Genomic DNA, 20,273 nt, shown 5'->3' on the forward strand with positions numbered 1-20,273 from the left:
TAATACAATAATTTTAAAAAGAACAGGAAATGGAAGCAGAGAATGTTAAGACTGCAAAGAAAAATAAGTCACGTAATTCTATCAAAATGGTGATGGCACTGGAAGTCATTCAATTAGGCCTACACAATAAATAAGAATAATCTGATTTTTGCTTCCCAATCTTAGCAGAAAAAGGAGATACGAGACAACAATAAAAAGTATAAAACGGGTTTAAGGAAAAAAAAGGGAAGGAGAGGTGCCCCCTTACCCTTCCAAAGGAAACACTGCCTATTCTACACATATCTACCATCACAGACTGAGGGATACAGAGCTTTGCAGAAGTCTCCATTCACAGACCATCACAGTGAGGCAGGAGAACACGGATGTTTTTTGAAGTTTCTCAATAAAACAAATAGGGTTGGCCTTCCATTTACCAGAAAACTAAATCAACTACATTATGTCATTCCTTGAAACACTCTGATAACCCAGGTTTCCTTTTTATTTAAAAGTGGAACTTCTGTATCACAACAGGGGGGAAAAACAGTCTGTATTACAACTGTGACATTTTCATCTGTTTATTTTTCTTTGAGTGGGCATTTCTATCCATCATTAGCTTGCAAAAACTAACATACATACAACTGAAAATCACATGAGGAAACAGCAAAAGAAAAACAACAATAACAATTTCAACAATGAAAGTGGCACTTGGTCATTTTTATGGATGCGAGTACTGAGGTATTGAAATGGCAGAAGAGAACAGGAAAGAGGATTTTGCACAAGAGGACCCATTTTAAGGACAGCTAATGGTGGGATTTAGCATTGGTAGAGACCTACAGAGAGCTCCTGAGTTGAAAAGTTATCATCACTTGCAGCCTCCAAAACAGGCTGAGTTGAACCCAGCTTTGTCCTCTGAATACTGGTAAGGATGTCTTTGGTCTCTGAGCTCCTCTCTCAGTAATTTAACCCTCTAATATTTGACAAGCAACGAGTGTCTGGAGAACAAAGTAATCTTAAGATGGAGACAAGAAACTATATTTCTTGGCTTCTATTCCTTCCTGTTGTCCCTTTACCTCATCTTTTCCCCACCTAAATGGAGTTATGGGAAAAAAATCAAAAGTATCCTTTGTTCACAGGGGTCCTAGTCTATGGCCAAGACCATCCTTGGGATACTTTCTGCATAATCTTGATATAATACATTTATTTGGCACTGAAATCAATTGGTTGCTAGTCTACACAAATGCTACTCTATACAAATATTAGCAAGGGGAGCAACCTGGAATATATTAGAGCAATTAACAAATCACAGATCATCTGCTAGTATGTCAGAATGTGTAGGTAATAGCCCAGTGGGGTGGTCACAGGTGTCACATGAGACAGCATATGTGAAAGACTCTACATGACAAAGCACTTTGGACATCAAGGTCATTATTATTGTGTTATTGTGGTATAGCAATTGATACACTCTGGGGAAAATAAACCCCCAAGAAGGCAAAAGCTCCAGTCAAATTAAATACAAGAAATCATTTCCTCTCCATGTCTAACAGTTGGCACTTGGCAATGATAATGTAATGTGTGGAGAGACACATCTCGGGCCTATAAAATAGAAATTTGAATATACAAATATATATTATGAAGTATGGTAGGATACAAATTGATGTAAAAATATGCTTTGCTTTCCCTGTGTCATGATTTTAAAAAGCATCAAATTTTGTGTTGTTGGATGTTGTAGTAGAGTTAGTAAACCCTTTTGGTTATGTTTTAAGAATGTTTTCACAGTATATGTTATTACAGTGTTGGTATATTATATGTTAAATAGCTTTCTGAAATATTTAGGACTTGACCAAAAATAACTAAACATTAATACAGATCATTCTAGTAATATGTTTAGTTATATTTGGGGGGGTAGTAAGAATGGAGTGACGAGAGTAGAAATTCATCAAGATTTGCTAGCTGGCCCATTCTGAACGAAGTGTTTGAGATCGTCAAGTAATCCTGATGGGTAGGATGTCCATGGTATCTTCCTCATTAATAAGGAAATGGCCTGAGGCTTTATCTGTTGGAGGTACTGTTGGAAGAGGGGAAGTCAGAAAGAGGTTTCTTCCCTGCCCCAAAGCCAAGCTGTCACTGTGGCAAGTTTACCCAGAGAGCGTTTCTTGGGTCAGTGTTTGACAATCAATCATTCTTCAAGATGGTGGAGCTGCTCAGGCTCAAGAGACTAGAATCAGAAACCTTGCCTCATGAGGCCAAATCCCAGGGATTTTGGAAGTTATTCACCGTCCAAGAATCCTGGGCAGCTATCTTGAAGGATAATCTTCCAATTTCTTAGGTCACTGTTGTCATATTACTGGCCTTCATTTCAATTCCAGTTAAATTATAAAGTGCAATATGTAATGTTGAACCTTCAGAAAGAACGTAATGAGCACAACCAGCCTCCACAAAATCCCAAGTTCAAATTACAGGTAGAATCACCATCCGTATCTGAGAATGTACAGAAACTTGATCATTGTTGTTGTCTTTATCATCACCATCATCAGCATCAGCGTCATTAGCATCACAATCTCAGCATCATGATCATGTCAAGTGGTGTGGCAAGGTCAGAAAAGCCGACATCAAGACACTGTCCAGTTTGGGTGTGTAAATATTATCCTGTGTTTCTTGGCCCATTTAGCAAACACTTTCTTTTCGGTGATAAACCTATGCCCCCCATATGGCGCATGTTCATGAAGAAAATATTCATCGCATTCATCTCTTCCTTGTTCATAGTAATGGTAGGGGACTTTTCTATACCCTTCTGTCCTAGAAAAGAAACAAAGAAAAGGAGAGAAAGACTGAGATGAAAAATGAAGCACTCATTTATTAGAATCCATTATGTGCCCAGTAAATGCATTACTTGCAAACCCATGCCTGATTCTTGTCCATGAACTCAGTTAAAAGCTATTATACACAAAAGCTTTTAGAAAGACATACTAGGCCCTAGTGCTTTAATAAATCAAATAAAATTTATGCATCACACCAATTATATGCAAACATAGAGCCATTCTTTGAGGGAGGAAATGGTGTATAATGGAAACAAACTTTGGATAAGCTGATTGCTTTAGCAGAGCTTGAGGAAGCTTAATGATTTTCAGAGTAAGATATTTGGTTCATCTGTGCTCCATTATGCTTACAGTTAAAGTAGAAATATTTGATTATGAAGACTGTGGCTTAGGTACCATTTGACAATACGATTAGAACACTCTCTGAATGATACTGTGCCAATTGTTGGTAGGGAAATCTATTTCATTACCTTGATGAAGCATGGAAGGTTTGTTTTATTACCTAATTAGAAACTATCCTACCAGCAGGGATATACTGTGGATAAACACATGCATTTTAAATAAGGATCTGACAGATTACTCACTTAGCAGTGAAATATAATTTCCAGGAATTCTTGTTAGGGTATCAGCTTCTCTGAGGCTTCAGGACATTTCGTCCTTCAAGATCAAATACAACCATTGAGTAGATAGCCATTCATCAACCATTAGAGCAGCAGAAACAACAAACCTGTTCTGCAAATTAAATAACCATTGAACTTGTTCTGTATTTTCAAGCCAGAAGTCCCTGACATGCCACAGACTAAGGGAAAAATGTTCCTTCTGACATTTGACGTTAGACTGTGGTAAATATTTTTCTTTTTATCATCCCTAAAAGTCACAACTTGATGCACTGACAATAAAATGTCATGTCAGCAAAGAATGCCAGGAAAAAAATTGTTGCTCTCTCTGTTTCTCAGATTTATGGTATTAAAATGAATTGTGATATTTTGACAAGATATCAGAATTGGAGATGCATAAAAATAACTTCCTGTGATCTTACTTGCAGTAGGTGTCATTTATCATCCCGTAGACGTGAATGCCGTAACAGGCATCCATGGCCAGAATGAAGGTGAACCACCCCGTGCTGAGATAGGAGCCAGACTGGACTCTGTGGGGGGAATGAAAGAAACAAACAACAAACAAAACAACACAGAAGACATACACAGAGCAACAGCGAAGTGTGAGGAGAAGTGAGCAACCTTTCATCAAAAACATAGCACTTGTTATCAGGAAAAAACATAAGGAAACTTGACAATCTGTCAAAGATACACACTTATTTTGAATTATCTCTGAATAGTTTATAGGCATACTCTCACTCTTACTACCTTAAGCCTAGAAGCTATGTTGTATGGAAGAGAAGCCATATGGCAAATATCTGGAGTCAAATAATCCTGCTCCCTTCAGGTGAAAAATAATTTATTTGACTTTCCGTAAGACACAAATTAGTGCTGTATATCAGAGGACAGGTTTTCTCAAGTTGCTTGGAGCCCTGATGGGAGCTGAATGATAATGGTGTTATCTTACTTACCTGGACATATCACTTCCTTGGAGGCTTGCTGGGCTTCTAAGTGGAAATTGGATGCAGTGTAAGTGAATGACTTGGTCTGTGAAAGCATTTGAAAAGTTTTCCTTCACTGTTTTCCTGGCATCACGAGACAAGATTTTTCCTTTATAAGACCTGTGTTACCAATCTCCTGAACATGTTTTAACTGAGCACCTACTATGTGCCCATCACTGCTGTAGATGACACAGATATATAAACACAGTAAGTATCAAAACAAGGCTTTTTGTCTTCACAGAGGCTAGAGGATTGGATCTGAAGATGGCTATGTTATAAAGGTTGATCAGGGAAGGCCTTTTTGATAATAGACACAAAGATACGGGGAAAAGAGAGGGCAGGAGAGGTGAATGGGAAGAAACCATATGGGCCTACTCGGAAGGCAGCCTCATGTGGGCAGTCTTTCAACCCCCTCTTGGTCACCTAAGAATAGGCCTTGGGCCTGGAACACTTCCTAACCAAGGAGTTTTCACAGCCTGTGCTGGACGTACCACCTTGTGTGAGAGTAGCCTCTTCTGTTTCACACTCAGTGTGTACTCCTTTGCTCTGCTTAAGTGACATATAGCACCTGGCCAACCTCACTGCTATAACTGTTCCCTGCAAAAAGGGGATGGGGTCCTTTGTTCTGTGGTACAAGAGGGTTGCACGCAGGCCAACAGTCCTGTGTCAGCTGCTGGGAGGGACCTGCTGACCGTGTACTGATGTCCACTCTTACAGCTGGTCTTGCTCTGTCTCTCTTCTTTATGTGAGGAGAGCACTGTTCCATGCAGTGCTTGACTGTGTTGTGTTTTCTTTGGTGACTCCAATACCAAGATACAGTGGGCAGAAGTGTTTGGACTTCTACTCCTGATGATAAGCAACAGATGCCACTTGCTCAACAGACCATATGATGGAAGAGTGTTCCAGGAAGTGTTCAATATCACAGATATGAGGATGTGTGCTTGTATGTTTAAGAAAGAGATGGGAAGTAGAATGACTGAAGGGATAGAGAAATTAGAAAAGTGCTGATTTGAGGAGTCTGTCAAGTTGCAAATGGTTCAAGGGAATGTTGGATGAAAAGCTGGATCTCCATATTCGTCTTTGGCCAAGACAACCCAATCTATCCAAAACAGATGACTGCCAATCTCCTTAAAACTTTCCCCATAGGGGCATCTGGGTCTCCCCAGGTTGTTTGGCAACTGTGTAGCACCACTTTCTAAAAAAGACTAAATTTCCGATCTTCCACCTAGATGTCTTGGTAAACTGGCGCACTGTCATCTCTTCTCCTCCACTTCACCACTGGCACAGCCCTCCCGCCAGCGGTTTTCCCCACTGATGTCCAACATCCTTGCCGCAGTTCTCTAGGACCAAGCCATCAGTGTGCTACAGTTAGGCCCCTGAAGCCTCTTATTCTTTTATAAGCAGGCACCACTTAGTATCAAATCTCAACAGGTAAGCATTTCAGGAGCAAGGAACTCACAGAGAGGGTTGATAACTGGATTTTTAGCCTTTATTTTCATCAACTTTGGTTGATTTGCAAAGAGAAACAAACCCAGTGCATCTGTATCCACCCCCTCTGCCTATTTGTCACCGAGTCTGAAATGCCAATATGTAAAATGACTTCCTTTGTATCTCCTGGTGTGTCTTCTAAATGGAAAACATTCCAGAAACAGTACCACATTGAGTTACATGCACTTTCCCTCTGTGACAGGAACAGTTGCAGCAGCATGGGTTAGGAACAAGTGCCAAATTGGTGGGAAGACCCACCACAGGGAGGGGAAGATAGAAGAGAGCAACTTTGCCTATAATACAATGCAACCTGCAGTCAATCCTGCAATTCTGGTGTCTGAGGAGGAGCAGCAATAATGGGAAGTGCTTAAAGCACCATCTGCTGAAAAAGTCATCTGAAAATTGGGAGAGATCAGAATAGACAAGAGTCTTGACCAAAAGCTCCTAAATCAAATCTAGAAATTTTATCTACATACTGATTTTTTTCCCAGTTATTCTTCCTGTTGAATTGTATTTTTCCCCTCTTCTTGCCTTTTTCTTTCTACTTTTCTACCTTCCAATCCTCCCTATCCATTCTTCATTAGTAGGCTGACCAAGCATTAGTAATGATCATAAAAAATTACAGCATTTATTTGCACATGATGAAAAATGACAGGTCTCACATATTTACCCACTTATTCACCTTTTTTAACAAACATTCATTGGAATCCTATTATGTGCTACCGACTATACTAGAAGTTGGTGATGAATATCGAACATTTTCTTAAAGAGCACACAGTCTAGTGGGGGAGGCCACACATGTTAAAGCAATTAATCACAATATAGGGTAACAAAGCAGAACCTGTGTGTTTCAGAGTTAATACCAAGCACAGTAAAGAACTGAGTGAGGGTATCTGGTTTCCCATTCCAGCTGTGACATGACTGAAATGTGAAGCTTTGGACAACTTAGCTTCTTTGGGGCATCTTAGTTTCCTTTTCCCTAAAATGAGATAGTTTAACTAAGGCTTATCTAAGGTTTACTCTCATTTTAAAATCAAACGATTCTGTGATCATCACTCATGATAGTCAATCTGTTTTCATCTTTAGCCATGTGGCAGTTCCATGCTCCATCCATGTAGAGTGTGTAATTAACAAGCATATAACACAATTGGTCAGGTCACAATAAATGCACATTTGTAACATGGGAATGCCTTGGAGTGCCTGGGGTATATATAGAAAGGGCGTACAGTTTTATCTGGCAGTGGTGGTGGCTACCTTCCCTCAACTTTTGGAGGGAAGGTAACTCTTCTCTCCAAATATGGAAAACTTTCCATATCTTTCTCTTTCACACAATTGCTCATAGAAGGTGCTGAAATGGCTGTCTAAAACCAAAGACACCACCATACCATTGAGGGTAAAGATTAATTTGAGTGAGAAAAAAATCTGAATTAAGTCAAATCGGTTTTCTTTTTAGGTGTTTTTCTAGGAGCTGGTCCCTCCACATAGTAGCTGTCAAGAACCAAGATGGCCTCAGAGCCCCGAGACAAAGGGAGGATCGCTCATGGGACATATGGACTCCTACTCGGCAAAATAAGCTCCCCTGGCTCTTTCTGGTCCAACCCGCATAGTTGTTTCTGAGAGTCCAACAGCCAGGCTTTCCTAGCAGAACCCTCAAAGGATAAATAGGGTACAATTGTCAAAGTGATTTCTCTATTTGATTGTCTTCTCTTTACCACAGGAAAAGAGGGTCAAGAATTTCAGGGTTTGGCCTCTGGTCAAAGATCTTTCCATCTCTCCACCTAATAAGGAAAATTTTACCCCATTTCTGATATCGATGGCTTTTGAGCTTCAACTGATTTATTTTGTTTCTGGAGAGAGAGAATAATAATTAGCTCAAAAGCTCTTCGAGCAAGCTGTGTTGCATTTGATTCAGACTACGAGGTTCATACGGCCCAAGTGCCCTGTCCTACAACCATCACTTAATTAAAGAGTTGCATTTCCACCCCCACCTGCCCCCGGTGCCTTTGACATATTTGGGATGTAAAAATCATATAAGGTTTCCTGCCCATGATACTTTGCCTGGGCTAGCAAAGTGGTTTCTTTGCAATACTTCCAGCTAATATCCATATAATGATACTTTCAGTGGAAGAATGGTAGCTGCTGGATTAATAGAGGAATTCTTCCAAATAAATAAAGGGGCTTCCCTTGTGACTCAGTTGGTAAAGTTTCCGCCTGCAATGAGGGAGACCTGGGTTCAATCCCTGGGTTGGGAAGATCCCCTGGAGAAGGGAAAGGCTACCCACTCCAGTATTCTGGCCTAGAGAATGTCATGGACTATATAGTCCATGGGGTCGCCAAGAGTCGGACACGACTGAGCAACTTTCACTTCACTCCAAATAAATGCCCTGATGATCTGGGTTCCTAAGGGAATTCGCTGGCCTGGATGGCACTGCATCTGGGAATTCTTATAGCTGCACCATTTCTAAACTGTCCTGCTGTGTGGGTATACTAGAAAGGAGGAAGTATAAATTTTACACCCCAGTTGACCTTTTGGAGGTTTCAATAGAATTAGCAACAAAAAGACTTGAGCTGATACATGTGAAGTTGTTTATGCTTCTTAGCTTGGAGAGACCTAGTGATAACTATCAGATGCCTTAAAAAATTCCAAAAGGGTCACCTCTTGGGCCAAATATTGTCTTGTAATTTGTCAGTCATGCACATAGCACTGTGTACTAGCTGGCCATCAGCCATGGCACTTTTTATACCTTCCACAATTGGGGATCGATAAAAACAATTATTGTCACCTACAAATAAACAATCAAGATTCCCATAGGGATGATAAGAGAATGTTAGCCCCTAATTCAGTACAATAGGAAAGCTTAAATTAATGCAGCAGAATAATGAGCCATGTTGGGGGAGGGGGAGGAGGGGGAAGGCAAGAGTGTTAAAAGGAAGCTATCAATCATTTGTTTCACCAGGCAACTTCCCATCCCACTGCTCCTTGGTAATCAAGACACTTACCACTTGGAAACTGCTAAAATTTACTTGCTCATCTCTTGGAAAAATGATGCTGTCAACACCTTGATGTAGCACATGCTTGAAGGCATATCATTTAAAATATGATTTTTCATCTACTTTATTACCAATAAAATATAAGTTACCATGCCCCTTGATGTTTACCCCTGTTCCTCGATGCTAAAGGCCATCACATGGCCACAGGTGTATGTTGTCTGTCATGCTAGCCTTATTTTTTTTACCAATCCCAATATCTTCATTCACCTGCACCCTTGCTTCTGAGCATGTTCCCTCATCTTCTCATTTCTGGAAACATATTGTGAAGCATTTTTCTCCTAATGCCTGGAGAGCTGGAACTTTCTAGTGAGTGACATGTCCCTTTGGGATAATTTCGGAGGAGGAACTGAGGAAACAGAAATGGTTACTTTTCAAAAGAAAGCTGACTTACAATGAACTGGTCTATTTACAGAATGCTCTCATGACTGAGTGACTAAACACACACACATACGCAGGATGCTCTAATTATTGAGCACCATTAGCTCAATGACTTGGATTCTGAACTCAAGAAGCTTATACTTCGATGGGCAATATAATAGCACTTTCCCTATATCAGGGTTTTTTAAATCTTGGCCTGCTTTAGATGCGATAATTCTCTGTTGTGGTGTATGCCCTGTGTAAGAAGTTCTCTTGCACATTTCACCAGATTCCTCTTTGTTCCAAGCTCCTCTGAGCTTTAAGAGGACAGTAGACTTCTTCACTTGCTGGTGCATGGTCTTTGGCCGAGAGAGATTTGCCATGGGGATGTCTCTGACCCCAAATCCAGGCTCTCCTTATGTACATTCCCATACTTTCTGCTCACTGTCCCACTGGCTTTCCTTACCTAGCCAAGCATCTTGACAAGTCTATCTGAAGCCATTCAGGTCTGGTGTATACTGAATTATTATCTTACCTTGCAACACAGCCCTAAGAATCAACATACTTGGCCTAAACCTAAAGGGAAGTCCCTAGCCTACAATGGGTGCTGTGCAATGCAGAAGGGAAGCCACTGTCAGGGAACAAGGATGAGGAGTCCAGTTGCCTCCATCTCTGTGGCTGCCACCTCTTCACAGAATGGTTCCTTTGGGGGCCTTTGTTTCTACTGTTTCTAATCCATTTCTTCTACGATCCAATGCAAACAAGGCTCAGGGCATTCCAAGTAAAAATTTCAAAAGCGTAATAATCATTTATCAAAGCCCAAAGGGGATCCAAACCCTTCCTACAATGAAGGTTTACTGGAGAGCACAATTGTGGCAGCAGTTTCTGCTGAAATCTGCTATACTCAGGAGCAAAAAGGGAATTTTAAAAAAGACTTAATCAATATTTCATATCTTATTTTAACACTATTGGACCTCAGTTCTCTCATCAATATACTACACTGGCAGGATAAATAAAAATAGTAAAGTAAGTTTCTATATACCTTCCTAGGGAGAAGGAGCATCTGGCAGAATACAGATTATTCAATTAAAAACATTCTTCTATTTTTTTCAAAAGCACATGGATAATGAAAGAATATATTTAAACAAAGACACTGGCCAGGAAAAACAGCTGATGATTATCAGTAGCACCTTGGGATTCAATCTAATATTGTGAACCAGTCTAATGGAAGCAGAGCTCAAAGTGTGGAAACAATTTCAGCTGTCCCCAAGTCATATATTTTTGTATATCATTCGATAGTTGGGAGCTATGGTAATACTCTGGAGTTTGCCCATTATATTAACAGTATATATTTGTACTATCTATCAATGGGATGTGCCCAGCAAATCTTTAGGCAGCAACAACTTTCTGCAAATCAGGTGGCAGAATTCTCCATCTGGGCTTGAATCATTTACAGATGGACATAAACTTTTCAAATGGATAAAAATGCCATACTGAGGAAGATTCCAAAAAGAATGCACTTGACAAAAAGAGTCTAGGTCTGGAAAATAATGAAATATGGACCATGGGCAAATGGAGAAAGCCATAAATCTTTAAGACTGTACTACCATCCGGATCAGCTAATGCAAAAATGCCTGAGCTAATCAGTAGACACTTGGTTTGTAAATATAACAAATAGTTTTCCTAACATAGAATCAACAGGGCTCTGACTAGTGATGAATGCAACAAAATTGTGCAAAAGGAGCATAATCAGAAATTACTGTGTTCTTTGCAAAATGCACATTTAAAAGTAAAATGGTTCAGCTCCCAAAGGTATGATTTATGGCTGCTGTAGAAATAGAAGATACCACTCACAAAAATTACTTTGTTCATTCATCTCAGAAATTAGAAGGTTATTTTGCTCCTCCCCTTGGGCTTTAAAGCCCCTTCAGTTGGAAACGTTGGTTTCTGGGATTTCATTCAATTTTTTAAATGAACAATGGAACCTCAGGAATGACAGGGATGGATAATGGAGGTCTCTTTGGACCACTTCATTAAAGCAGGACTAGATCCTTAACCACTCAGTATTGGCTGAATTGTATCCCCTCCAAAATTTTATGTTTAAGTCTTTACCCTCGTTTTGATGGTGTTTGGAGATGGGGTCTTTGGAGGTAATTAGGTTTACATGAGGTCATGAAGTTAGCGTCCTACTGATGGCACCATTGTCCTTATATGAAGAGGGAGAGACCAGATGACCCTTCATGTTACATGAGGACATAGCAAGAAGGCCACAAGCCAGAAGGAGATTCTCACCAGAAACCGACCATGTTGGCACCTTAATCTCAGGCTGCCAGCTTCCAACACTATTAGAAAATGAATTCCTGTTCTTTAATAGGAATTAAAGTATGGTATTCTATTATAGGAGCCCAAGCAGACTAAGACAACGGGTACCTCTTGGGGCCCTTCCCCAACAAACATAACCCCCCTACTCTTTCTGAACTCCCAAGTCTAGTCACATGGTTCCATTTATGGCTCCTTAGTACATCTTGTACCTATCAGATTCTGCCTTTTTTTCTCTTGACTTGTGTACATTTTCCTTCTTCCTGAAATGCTCTCCCCACATCCTCTCCAGTTTCTAATCTTATCAAGCTTTGATTCTGCTTACCTTCATCCATTAAAGAAAGATTTGGTGAGTGCGCTGTAGGTGTGAGGCACTGTGCCAGGCACTGGAAAGACCAAGCTGCCCTTGATCTCAACTCAAGGTCAAGGTGGGGAAACACTCAGTGACTGGTTTCAAAAATAGGGTTATCGAGAGAGTAATCCCCTTACAGGTGTTACGAGAATACTGAGGGAAGAGCAACAGATTGTGCTGGAGGGAACTGGGGAAGGTAGGAGGTAAGAGCTGAGCTCCAGACTAAGAGTAAAGACCAAGCAGATAAAGGAACAGGAGGACACCTTTCAGGCAGGAGGCTATGGGACTGTGCACTGAGGTATGCGAGTAACCAGAATACAGAATAGTTCTGCTTTGCCTTCTAATCTGGAGCAAACCTCAAAGCATCATCAGTACTTAATTTCCATAATAAATTATTGGTTAGAGACAGGATGCACAACTAACGCTGATTTATTTATCTTTTTTACATTATGTTTTGAATTATTAGAGATACCTTGATGTTTTATATACCTAGTTTTTTCAGCTGAAGGAAATTTATGGATCTGGCAAAAGTATCCAGGGGAAAAGTGGCAGAATTATATTTTTACTTCCTCATTAAATTCCCCATTAATTCAGAACTGAGAAAAATGTAAACAATATATGACGAAGAATAAAAACAATTAAAAAATGTGTGAGGCTATTGGAGGTACCCAGTGGTGTTCAGCTGTGTTATAAACTAAGTTACAAGTCATGAGCAAATGCCATCTAATCTCCGTGTAGTCTCTAAGCAAACATCCTTGGTATACACCCAAAGGCTCTCAACTTGCTCCACTTAAAAAGGAAACAGTTTTTACATAAACCTTTAACTTACCAAGGGTTTTAAATTATTATTCTTGGACATGAACATGGATACCATTGCTGCTTTAAAGACATGAACACTTTGCAGTTGCTTTCTGGTCAAGAAATGCTGAACTAAATGTTCTCTACAGCAACATCTCCTCTACTCAGTGAAGCTTCTTGGAGACGGGATTACATCATGTGCCCAATCTCTACTCTGAATAACTGTAGCCTTCCCTGGACCTGTGGTTTTTCTAAATGGCCCGTGATTTTGAGGATGTGAGGTATTGTGGATAGCCCATGTGATTTCTAGTTTCAGACTATTCAAGCTACCATAGAGGCCCTTGTCTCAAGGGCCGTAGTTTTTCTATCAACTTTCCTGTGCTAGGTTGTTTTGATTGTTCCCTCCTTGAACATGGCTTGCTCATGCGTCAGTAGCTTTCCTGCCTCGCTGCTTTAGGCTTGGCCAAATGACTTGCTTTGCCTCGTAAAATTCTAGTAGAAGTGAACAAGGAGACAGTTCTCAGTAGAGATTTTAAGTATTACATGCTTCCCATTTCTTAATTTCTTCTCTCCATTATGAGAACAGCACATCCTAGACAGAGAGTGCTCATTCAATCTGGGTCCCAGGCTGCAGATCTGAGCCCTAAACTAGAGCTAAGTTCATTGATATCTAGCAGAGTTATAGCTGATCACAGATCTATGAGTGGTAAATAAATGTTCTTGTAAGCCACTGAGTTTCAGGGTTATTTGATAAGTAGCAAAATGCTAAGTATATTTTTTGATAAATAATAATTGTTATTATTTATGGATAATTTATATATACTAGACATTGTGCCAAGGGCAATATATAGGTCATTTTGTTTAATTCTCACAACAACCCCATCCTTTGGGGAGAATTAATATCTCCATTATACAAATGAAAGTTTGGGAACATATAAAGGACTTGCCCAGAGAGCGTCGTATCAGAGAACTCAGGTTCTTAACTAAGCTCTCTCTTGTTTACCATCATTCTCAGCATTGCCCGAGGCATCACATGTCTGACAGTTTGGTTCAGTTCAGTTGCTCAGTATGTCCGACTCTTTGCGACCACATGGACTGCAGCACGCAAGGCCTCCCTGTCCATCACCAACTTCCAGAGTTTACACAAACTCATGTCCATTGAGTCAGTGACGCCATCCAACCATCTGATTCTTTGTCATCCCCTTCTCCTCCTGCCTTCAATCTTTCCCAGCATCAAGGTCTTTTCAAATGAGTCAGCTCTTTGCATCAGGTGGCCAAAGTATTGGAGTTTCAGCTTCAACATCAGTCCTTCCAATGAACACTCAAGACTGATCTCCTTTAGGATGGACTAGTTGGATGTCCTTGCAGCCTAAGGGACTCTCAAGAGTCTTCTCCAACACCACAGTTCAAAAGCATCAATTCTTCGGTGCTCAGCTTTCTTTATAGTCCAACTCTCACAGCCACACATGACTACTGGAAAAACCATAGCCTTGACTAGATGTACCTTTGTTGGCAAAGAAATGTCTCTGCTTTTTAATATGCTGTCTAAGTTGGTCATGACTTTCCTTCCAAGGAGTAAGCGTCTTTTAATTTCATGGCTGCAGTCACCACCTGCATTGATTTTGGTCTGACAGACCAGCCGTCAAAAGACCTCAGTTCTTCTGTTTCTACTGTTAACTATCTAGGAAATCTTGAACATGTTGCCTCTTCTTTGGGGGCCCCATTTTTTTTCTCTAATCCATGTGAGAGAGATTATAACTGTCTAGCTGTGTTTTTAGCACAAGAGTTATTATCACCACTTTATAGATAAGTGTTAATAGCTTTAACATTCAAAACACTTTTTAGAATTTCAGCTGTGGTCATGTTCAAACAATAGTTTTAGGCCATTGACATGGATATGTGCATCAACTTTAAAAAGAAATAAAGGGGTAAGTCCTGAAAATAAAGATCAAGTTCCTTTGATTTACTTCATTCCCCAGGCATGGCTTCCTTTCAGCCCTAGGTTTACTTCATTCCCCAGGCATGGCTTCGTTTCAGCCCTAGGATCTTAACATTTTAATAAATTGTCCTCTTTGACTTATGTCAGCTGAAGGAGGCATCTGTTCCTTGTGACCAAAGATTTAAAGTTGGATTGGTTGACCTCCAAGATCCTTTCTAACATAATGAGTCTACTTAATACTCTGGGTATAATTAGGGAGTCAGTTCTACCAAATCCTTAATTCTTATTAGCTATCACTATTTGATCTGATCCTAGTTCTATACTTAAGCTTAAATAAGTTGCTTCTTTCTAACTTACCCTTCAACTTATCTTGAAATCATGCCCTTCCTAAATTGATGTAGTCTTCAGTATTCTGAATGCTAATCACCTTTCTCTACCTAAGGCATAGGTGCCTGTTCCCTGCTAACCTGATAAAGGTAATTAAAGGAAGGTTTTGACTTTCTCTCCTAGTTCTCTTATCAGAAATTCCTTCTGCATATACTTTCCTTAAGACTAAGGCAGAAAAACAAATGAAAGATTATAATCAGGTAGGAGAATATCTAAGTAGATAAGAGATTTTTTTCCTGCCACTTTTAGTTTTTAGAAGAGAAAAGAAAGGTCTCACTTTCCCTTAGTTTTTTAAGTTAATTGGAACTTGAGTTAAAACAAGCTTTTCCTTTAGAAATTGTTCTAGCACAGAATCAGACTCAAACTTGTTTCTGATAAAAATGCTTTCTGAGCCTTGTTTCACTTTCAAAGTGAAAATTTCTGTTTAAAAATAACTTTTTGAAAAGTTGAGGTATAACTGACATTCAGCATTATATTAGTTTCAGTTGTAAAACATAATGCTGTGATATTTGTATATACTTTGAAATGGTCACCACAATGTCTAGTTATCATTCGTCACCACACATAGTTACAGATTTTAAAAAATAATTTTTAAACAATTAAAAGTTTTAACAAGGATTAAGACAGAGACTTGAGATGGTTTCACCTCACTGAAGGAGAACTGGGAATCCAAGCTTATTGCTAAGGTCTCCAGTACCATTGGGATAATCACAAAGCTAGCTCCAGCCATAGCCAAGCAATCAGCTACACATAATAGTGAAATTTTAAAAATACAAAGCAGCCCTGAACTTCTGGTTAAAATGATGAATTTTGCTGCAATTTCCTGCCTATCTGAATCTACTGTTTCTGAGTAACATGGCTTAATAAATCCTGAGGTAAATTATTTTGAGGGGAATATTGGACTTTAAAACCTTTGACTGTGTGGGTCACAATAAACTGTGGAAAATTCTGAAAGACATGGGAATACCAGACCACCTCACCTGCCTCCTGAGAAACCTGTATGCAGGTCAGGAAACAACAGTTAGAACTGGACATGGAACAACAGACTGGTTCCAAATAGGAAAAGGAAAGGCTGTATATTGTCACCCTGCTTATTTAACCTATATGCAGAGTACATCATGAGAAATGCTGTGCTGGAGGAAGCATAAGCTGGAATCTAGATTGCTGGGAGAAATATCAATAACCTCAGATATGCAGATGACACCACCCTTATGGCAGAAAGTGAAGAGGAACTAGAAGAAGAAGAAGAAGAAGAGCTTCTTGATGAAAGTGAAAGAGGAGAGTGAAAAAGTTGGCTTAAAGATCAACATTCAGAAAACGAAGATCATGACATCCGGTCCCATCACTTCATGGGAAATAGATGGGGAAACAGTGGCTGACTTTATTTTTATGGGCTCCGAAACCACTGCAGATGGTGATTGCAGCCATGAAATTAAAAGATGCTTACTCCTTGGAAGGAAAGTTATGACCAATCTAGATAGCATATTCAAAGGCAGAGACATTACTTTGCCAACAAAGGTCCGCCTAGTCAAGGTGATAGTTTTTCCTGTGGTCATGTATGGATGTGAGAGTTGAACTATAAAGAAAGCTGAGTGCTGAAGGATTGATGTTTTTGAACTGTGGTGTTGGAGAAGACTTGAGAGTCCCTTGGACTGCAAGGAGATCCAACCAGTCCATCCTAAAGGAGATCAGTCCTGGATGTTCATTGGGAGGATTGATATTGAAGCTGAAACTCCAATACTTTGGCCACCTGATGTGAAGAGCTGACTCATTTGAAAAGACCCGGATGCCGGGAAAGATTGAGGGCAGGAGGAGAAGGGGACAACAGAGGATGAGATGGTTGGATGGCATCACCGACTTGATGGACATGGGTTTGGGTGGACTCCTGGAGTTGGTGATGGACAGGGAGGCCTGGCGTGCTGTGGTTCATGGGGTCGCAAAGAGTCGGACATGACTGAGTGACTGAACTGAACTGAACAGTTGGTACAGTGGGGTTTCCCTGAAAACTCAGTTGGTAAAGAATCCACCTACAGTGCTGGAGACCCCAGTTGATTCCTGGGTCAGCAAGATCTGCTGGAGAGGGGATAGGTTACCCACTCCAATATTCTTGGGCCTCCTTTGTGGCTCAGTTGGTAAAGAATCTGCCTGCAGTGTGGGAAACCTGTGTTTTCTCCCTGGGTTGGCAAAATCCCCTGGAGAAGGGAAAGGCTTCCTACTCCAGTATTCTGGTCTGGAGAATTCCATGGGCAGTCCATAGGGTCACAAAGAGCTGGACACAGCTGAGCGACTTTGACTTTAACTCCTTTTAGGTGGCGCAGTGGTAATGAATCTGTCTGCCAATGCAGGATTCACAAGATGTCAGCTCTATCCCTGGGTCAGGAAGAGTCGGAAATAGCAACCTGCTCCAGTATTCTTGCCTGGAAAATCCCAAGGGCAGAGGAGCCTGGTGGGCTACTGTTCATGGGTTGCAAAGAGACATGACTGAGCACACATATTTATTTTTAAATAGGAAAAGTTATGCTGTACCCCCTTATTCCCATCTATTAAACTGCTTTTATGTAGCTCACTAAAGAAGGACAATTCAATTAGTAAAGGTCAAAAGCGACAACTGACACATAGGTCTTCAGGGACTGAGAATTTAAGTATCTAACTTAGAGAAGGAGGTTTTGTCATTTTTCCAACATGCTGACTTTCATTGACTACCTTACGCACAGTATCTTTGCCAAATGATAGGCTATCATCAATGTGTCAACAGGCACACTGATCTAATTCTTCTACTCTAGCACCCCGGGATTCCTAAGAGGGGCATCTGTTTGCTCTAGCGGAACACCTGAAGTCAAGTGACTCAGTGATGGAATCTTGCTTGAAACAATCAGAGCTAATGGAGTCTCACTTACTAAACAAAATTTTTGTCCACTAAGGTAGAATGCTATTCCAATTTAATTCTGTCCAGGAATTTTAGTCCTAAGAAATCCATTTTCATCTGTATTCTTGAGATGGGATAGTGTTTGAAGTCTATCCAGATTTTTCCAACTGAGCTAGACCCCTTGCTTAGTGAAGAGAAGAATTTCTTTCATGGAGATGTGTTTTCCCCATAGTGTTGATATACAGGTTGGCTGGCAAACTGCAGAAAGGAGCTGTGTGTTTGTCGTGTTTACTTACAGAAAGTTTGTACCTGGGAAGAAGCCCTTTTATACACAACCTCCCCATACCAAAACTTCTCCCGTACTGGGTCTTTTTATTTAAGGACCACCTTTCTGATCAGAGAAAAGATAATGGTAATAATTCCATTCTTTCCAGCAGAAGAGATGACATTTATGTGTCTCTGGAATTCTTCTAGGCCAGTAATTTTTTTCTTATTGAGGTATAATTGATTTACAATATTGTGTTAGTTTTAGGAGTACAGCATAGTGATTCAGTATTTTTGCTAGTTATTGCAAGATATCAGTTATAATGCCCTGTGCTACATTTTACCCTTGTTGCTACATTCAATAGTTCGTATCTGTTAATCCCTTACCTGTAACTTGTCCCTCCCCTCTTCCCTTTCACCTTTGGTAACCACAAGTTTGTTTTCTATGTCTGCCAGTCTATTTCTCTTTTGTGTTTATATTAAGCTCAGTGATTTTGTAACTCCAGAATAGACAAAATTTCATAAAATAGGAACGAGAACACAGAGCAAAAGGAATATATCTTAGAAAATGCCAAAAGAAATATGAAATAGAACTTAGAAAATGCTTCTCATTTGAGAGCATCTGATTAAAATGTGAGTGTTGTTTTCTCCACAGACTTTGCTACATTGCAACAATCACAGAATGTCAGAAATCTCTACGCCTCGCTATATAAATGAAAAGGACATAGGAAAACAGTTGAGAAGCTCCTCCACCTTGCATCTTTGCTTTCACCAGTTGGTGATAACACGTTGTGCCTATGTTTCTAACTAAAGAGGCTGCAAAGAAATGACGAGAAGAGCTACTGAACTCTGAAGGCTGTTGAACAGCGGCAGGAGATGAACAGAATTGCTCCTATTTTAGGAGCCCACAAACTGGCTTCCCTTCATTCCTCCTCTCTTCCCCTTCCCTCTGCTTAGTCTTAAGTGTCCATAATCATGCCAAGAGGATGCAAAGAACTACATCGTTGCTTTTTGTAGAGAAGATATATGAGGCATGAAATTTTGTGAAAGCCTCACTCCAAAATAAGAAAGTAGATTGAAGGGAACTTAGTCTTCCTGCCTCATGAACCAGATAAAGGGAAGTGGTGAGTGATGCCAATTAACTGGCCCCTTACCAGCTCCCTCCCCATCATCACAGCCCCAATCTTTGGGCTGCTAGAGCCCAGTCTTGAAGACCCCTCCACCATTTTCTCATTCTGAAAAACTCTTTACTGTCATCAGAGGCCAACATCTCTGATGTGATGATTTTGACTCCACAATCCTATCCCCAGGGTTTCTCTCGTAGCTGTCAGTAAAGAATCTGCCTACAATGCGGGAGACCTGGGTTCAAATACTGAGTCAGGAAGATCCCCTGGAGAAGGAAATGGCAACCCACTCCAGTATTCTTGCCTGGAGAATCCCATGGACAGAAGAGCCTGGCAGGCTACAGTCCATGGGGTCTCAAGAGTCGGACACGATTTAGCAATTAAACCACCACAATCCAACCCTTTCCTTCTCCCAGGGACATCCTTTCTTCCTCTTTAGTACTTGGATCTCACTCTCTACCCTCAGAGCCTTGGCTCCACTTCCCAGACACAGCACTGATTCCACTCTCTGTAGAGGCATTGTTTGCATCGTCTGCACCTTTTCCCAACTCATTTACCACCACTGCTACTGATAATGGGTTCTGATTTTATTGTCCTAGGGATAAAGTCTGGTATTTGTACTTAGTAAGAGTTCTTTTGAAAAAAAAAAAAAAAAAAAAGCTTTCCTGGGTGATTATAATGTGATGTGTGTAGCCACGGTTGAAAATCACTGCTATAAATGCTTGTTAGGTTTGAGGATTCTATTAGAAGTTGAGTTCCATTTTATTATGAATTAAATTAGCTTTTGAGGATTAGCCTGAGAATCTAACCACCATTTAAAAAATTTGTTTCTTTAGGAAAATGTTTCCCGATTTATAAATAGCTTACTTGCAAACTGACTGAATATTTGCCAGTGAAGGGATGATGGTCACCAAAAATATCTTGGCCTTTTTAAAA

General features: G+C 40.2%; 1 protein-coding gene across 9 annotated transcripts in view; it reads right to left on the reverse strand.

Annotated features, from left to right (window-relative positions):
- Positions 1–450: 450 nt before the first annotated feature.
- Positions 451–20,273, reverse strand: part of ST6GALNAC3 (ST6 N-acetylgalactosaminide alpha-2,6-sialyltransferase 3) — a 626,405-nt gene continuing 606,582 nt past the window's right edge. For 8 of the 9 annotated variants that reach the window (XM_019957248.2, XM_070780174.1, XM_019957249.2 and 5 more), the window contains 2 exons: positions 3,835–3,942; positions 539–2,775 (listed from right to left, as the gene is read on the reverse strand). In XM_019957248.2, coding sequence (XP_019812807.1) covers positions 2,589–2,775; positions 3,835–3,942 — 295 coding nt within the window. In that variant the 3' untranslated portion in view covers positions 539–2,588. Of the gene's footprint in view, positions 2,776–3,834; positions 3,943–20,273 lie in introns of all 9 variants that reach the window. The other variant, XM_070780186.1, reaches the window with a different exon arrangement.

This window comes from Bos indicus, chromosome 3, assembly GCF_029378745.1.
Source record: "Bos indicus isolate NIAB-ARS_2022 breed Sahiwal x Tharparkar chromosome 3, NIAB-ARS_B.indTharparkar_mat_pri_1.0, whole genome shotgun sequence".
Classification (NCBI taxonomy): Eukaryota; Metazoa; Chordata; class Mammalia; order Artiodactyla; family Bovidae; genus Bos; species Bos indicus.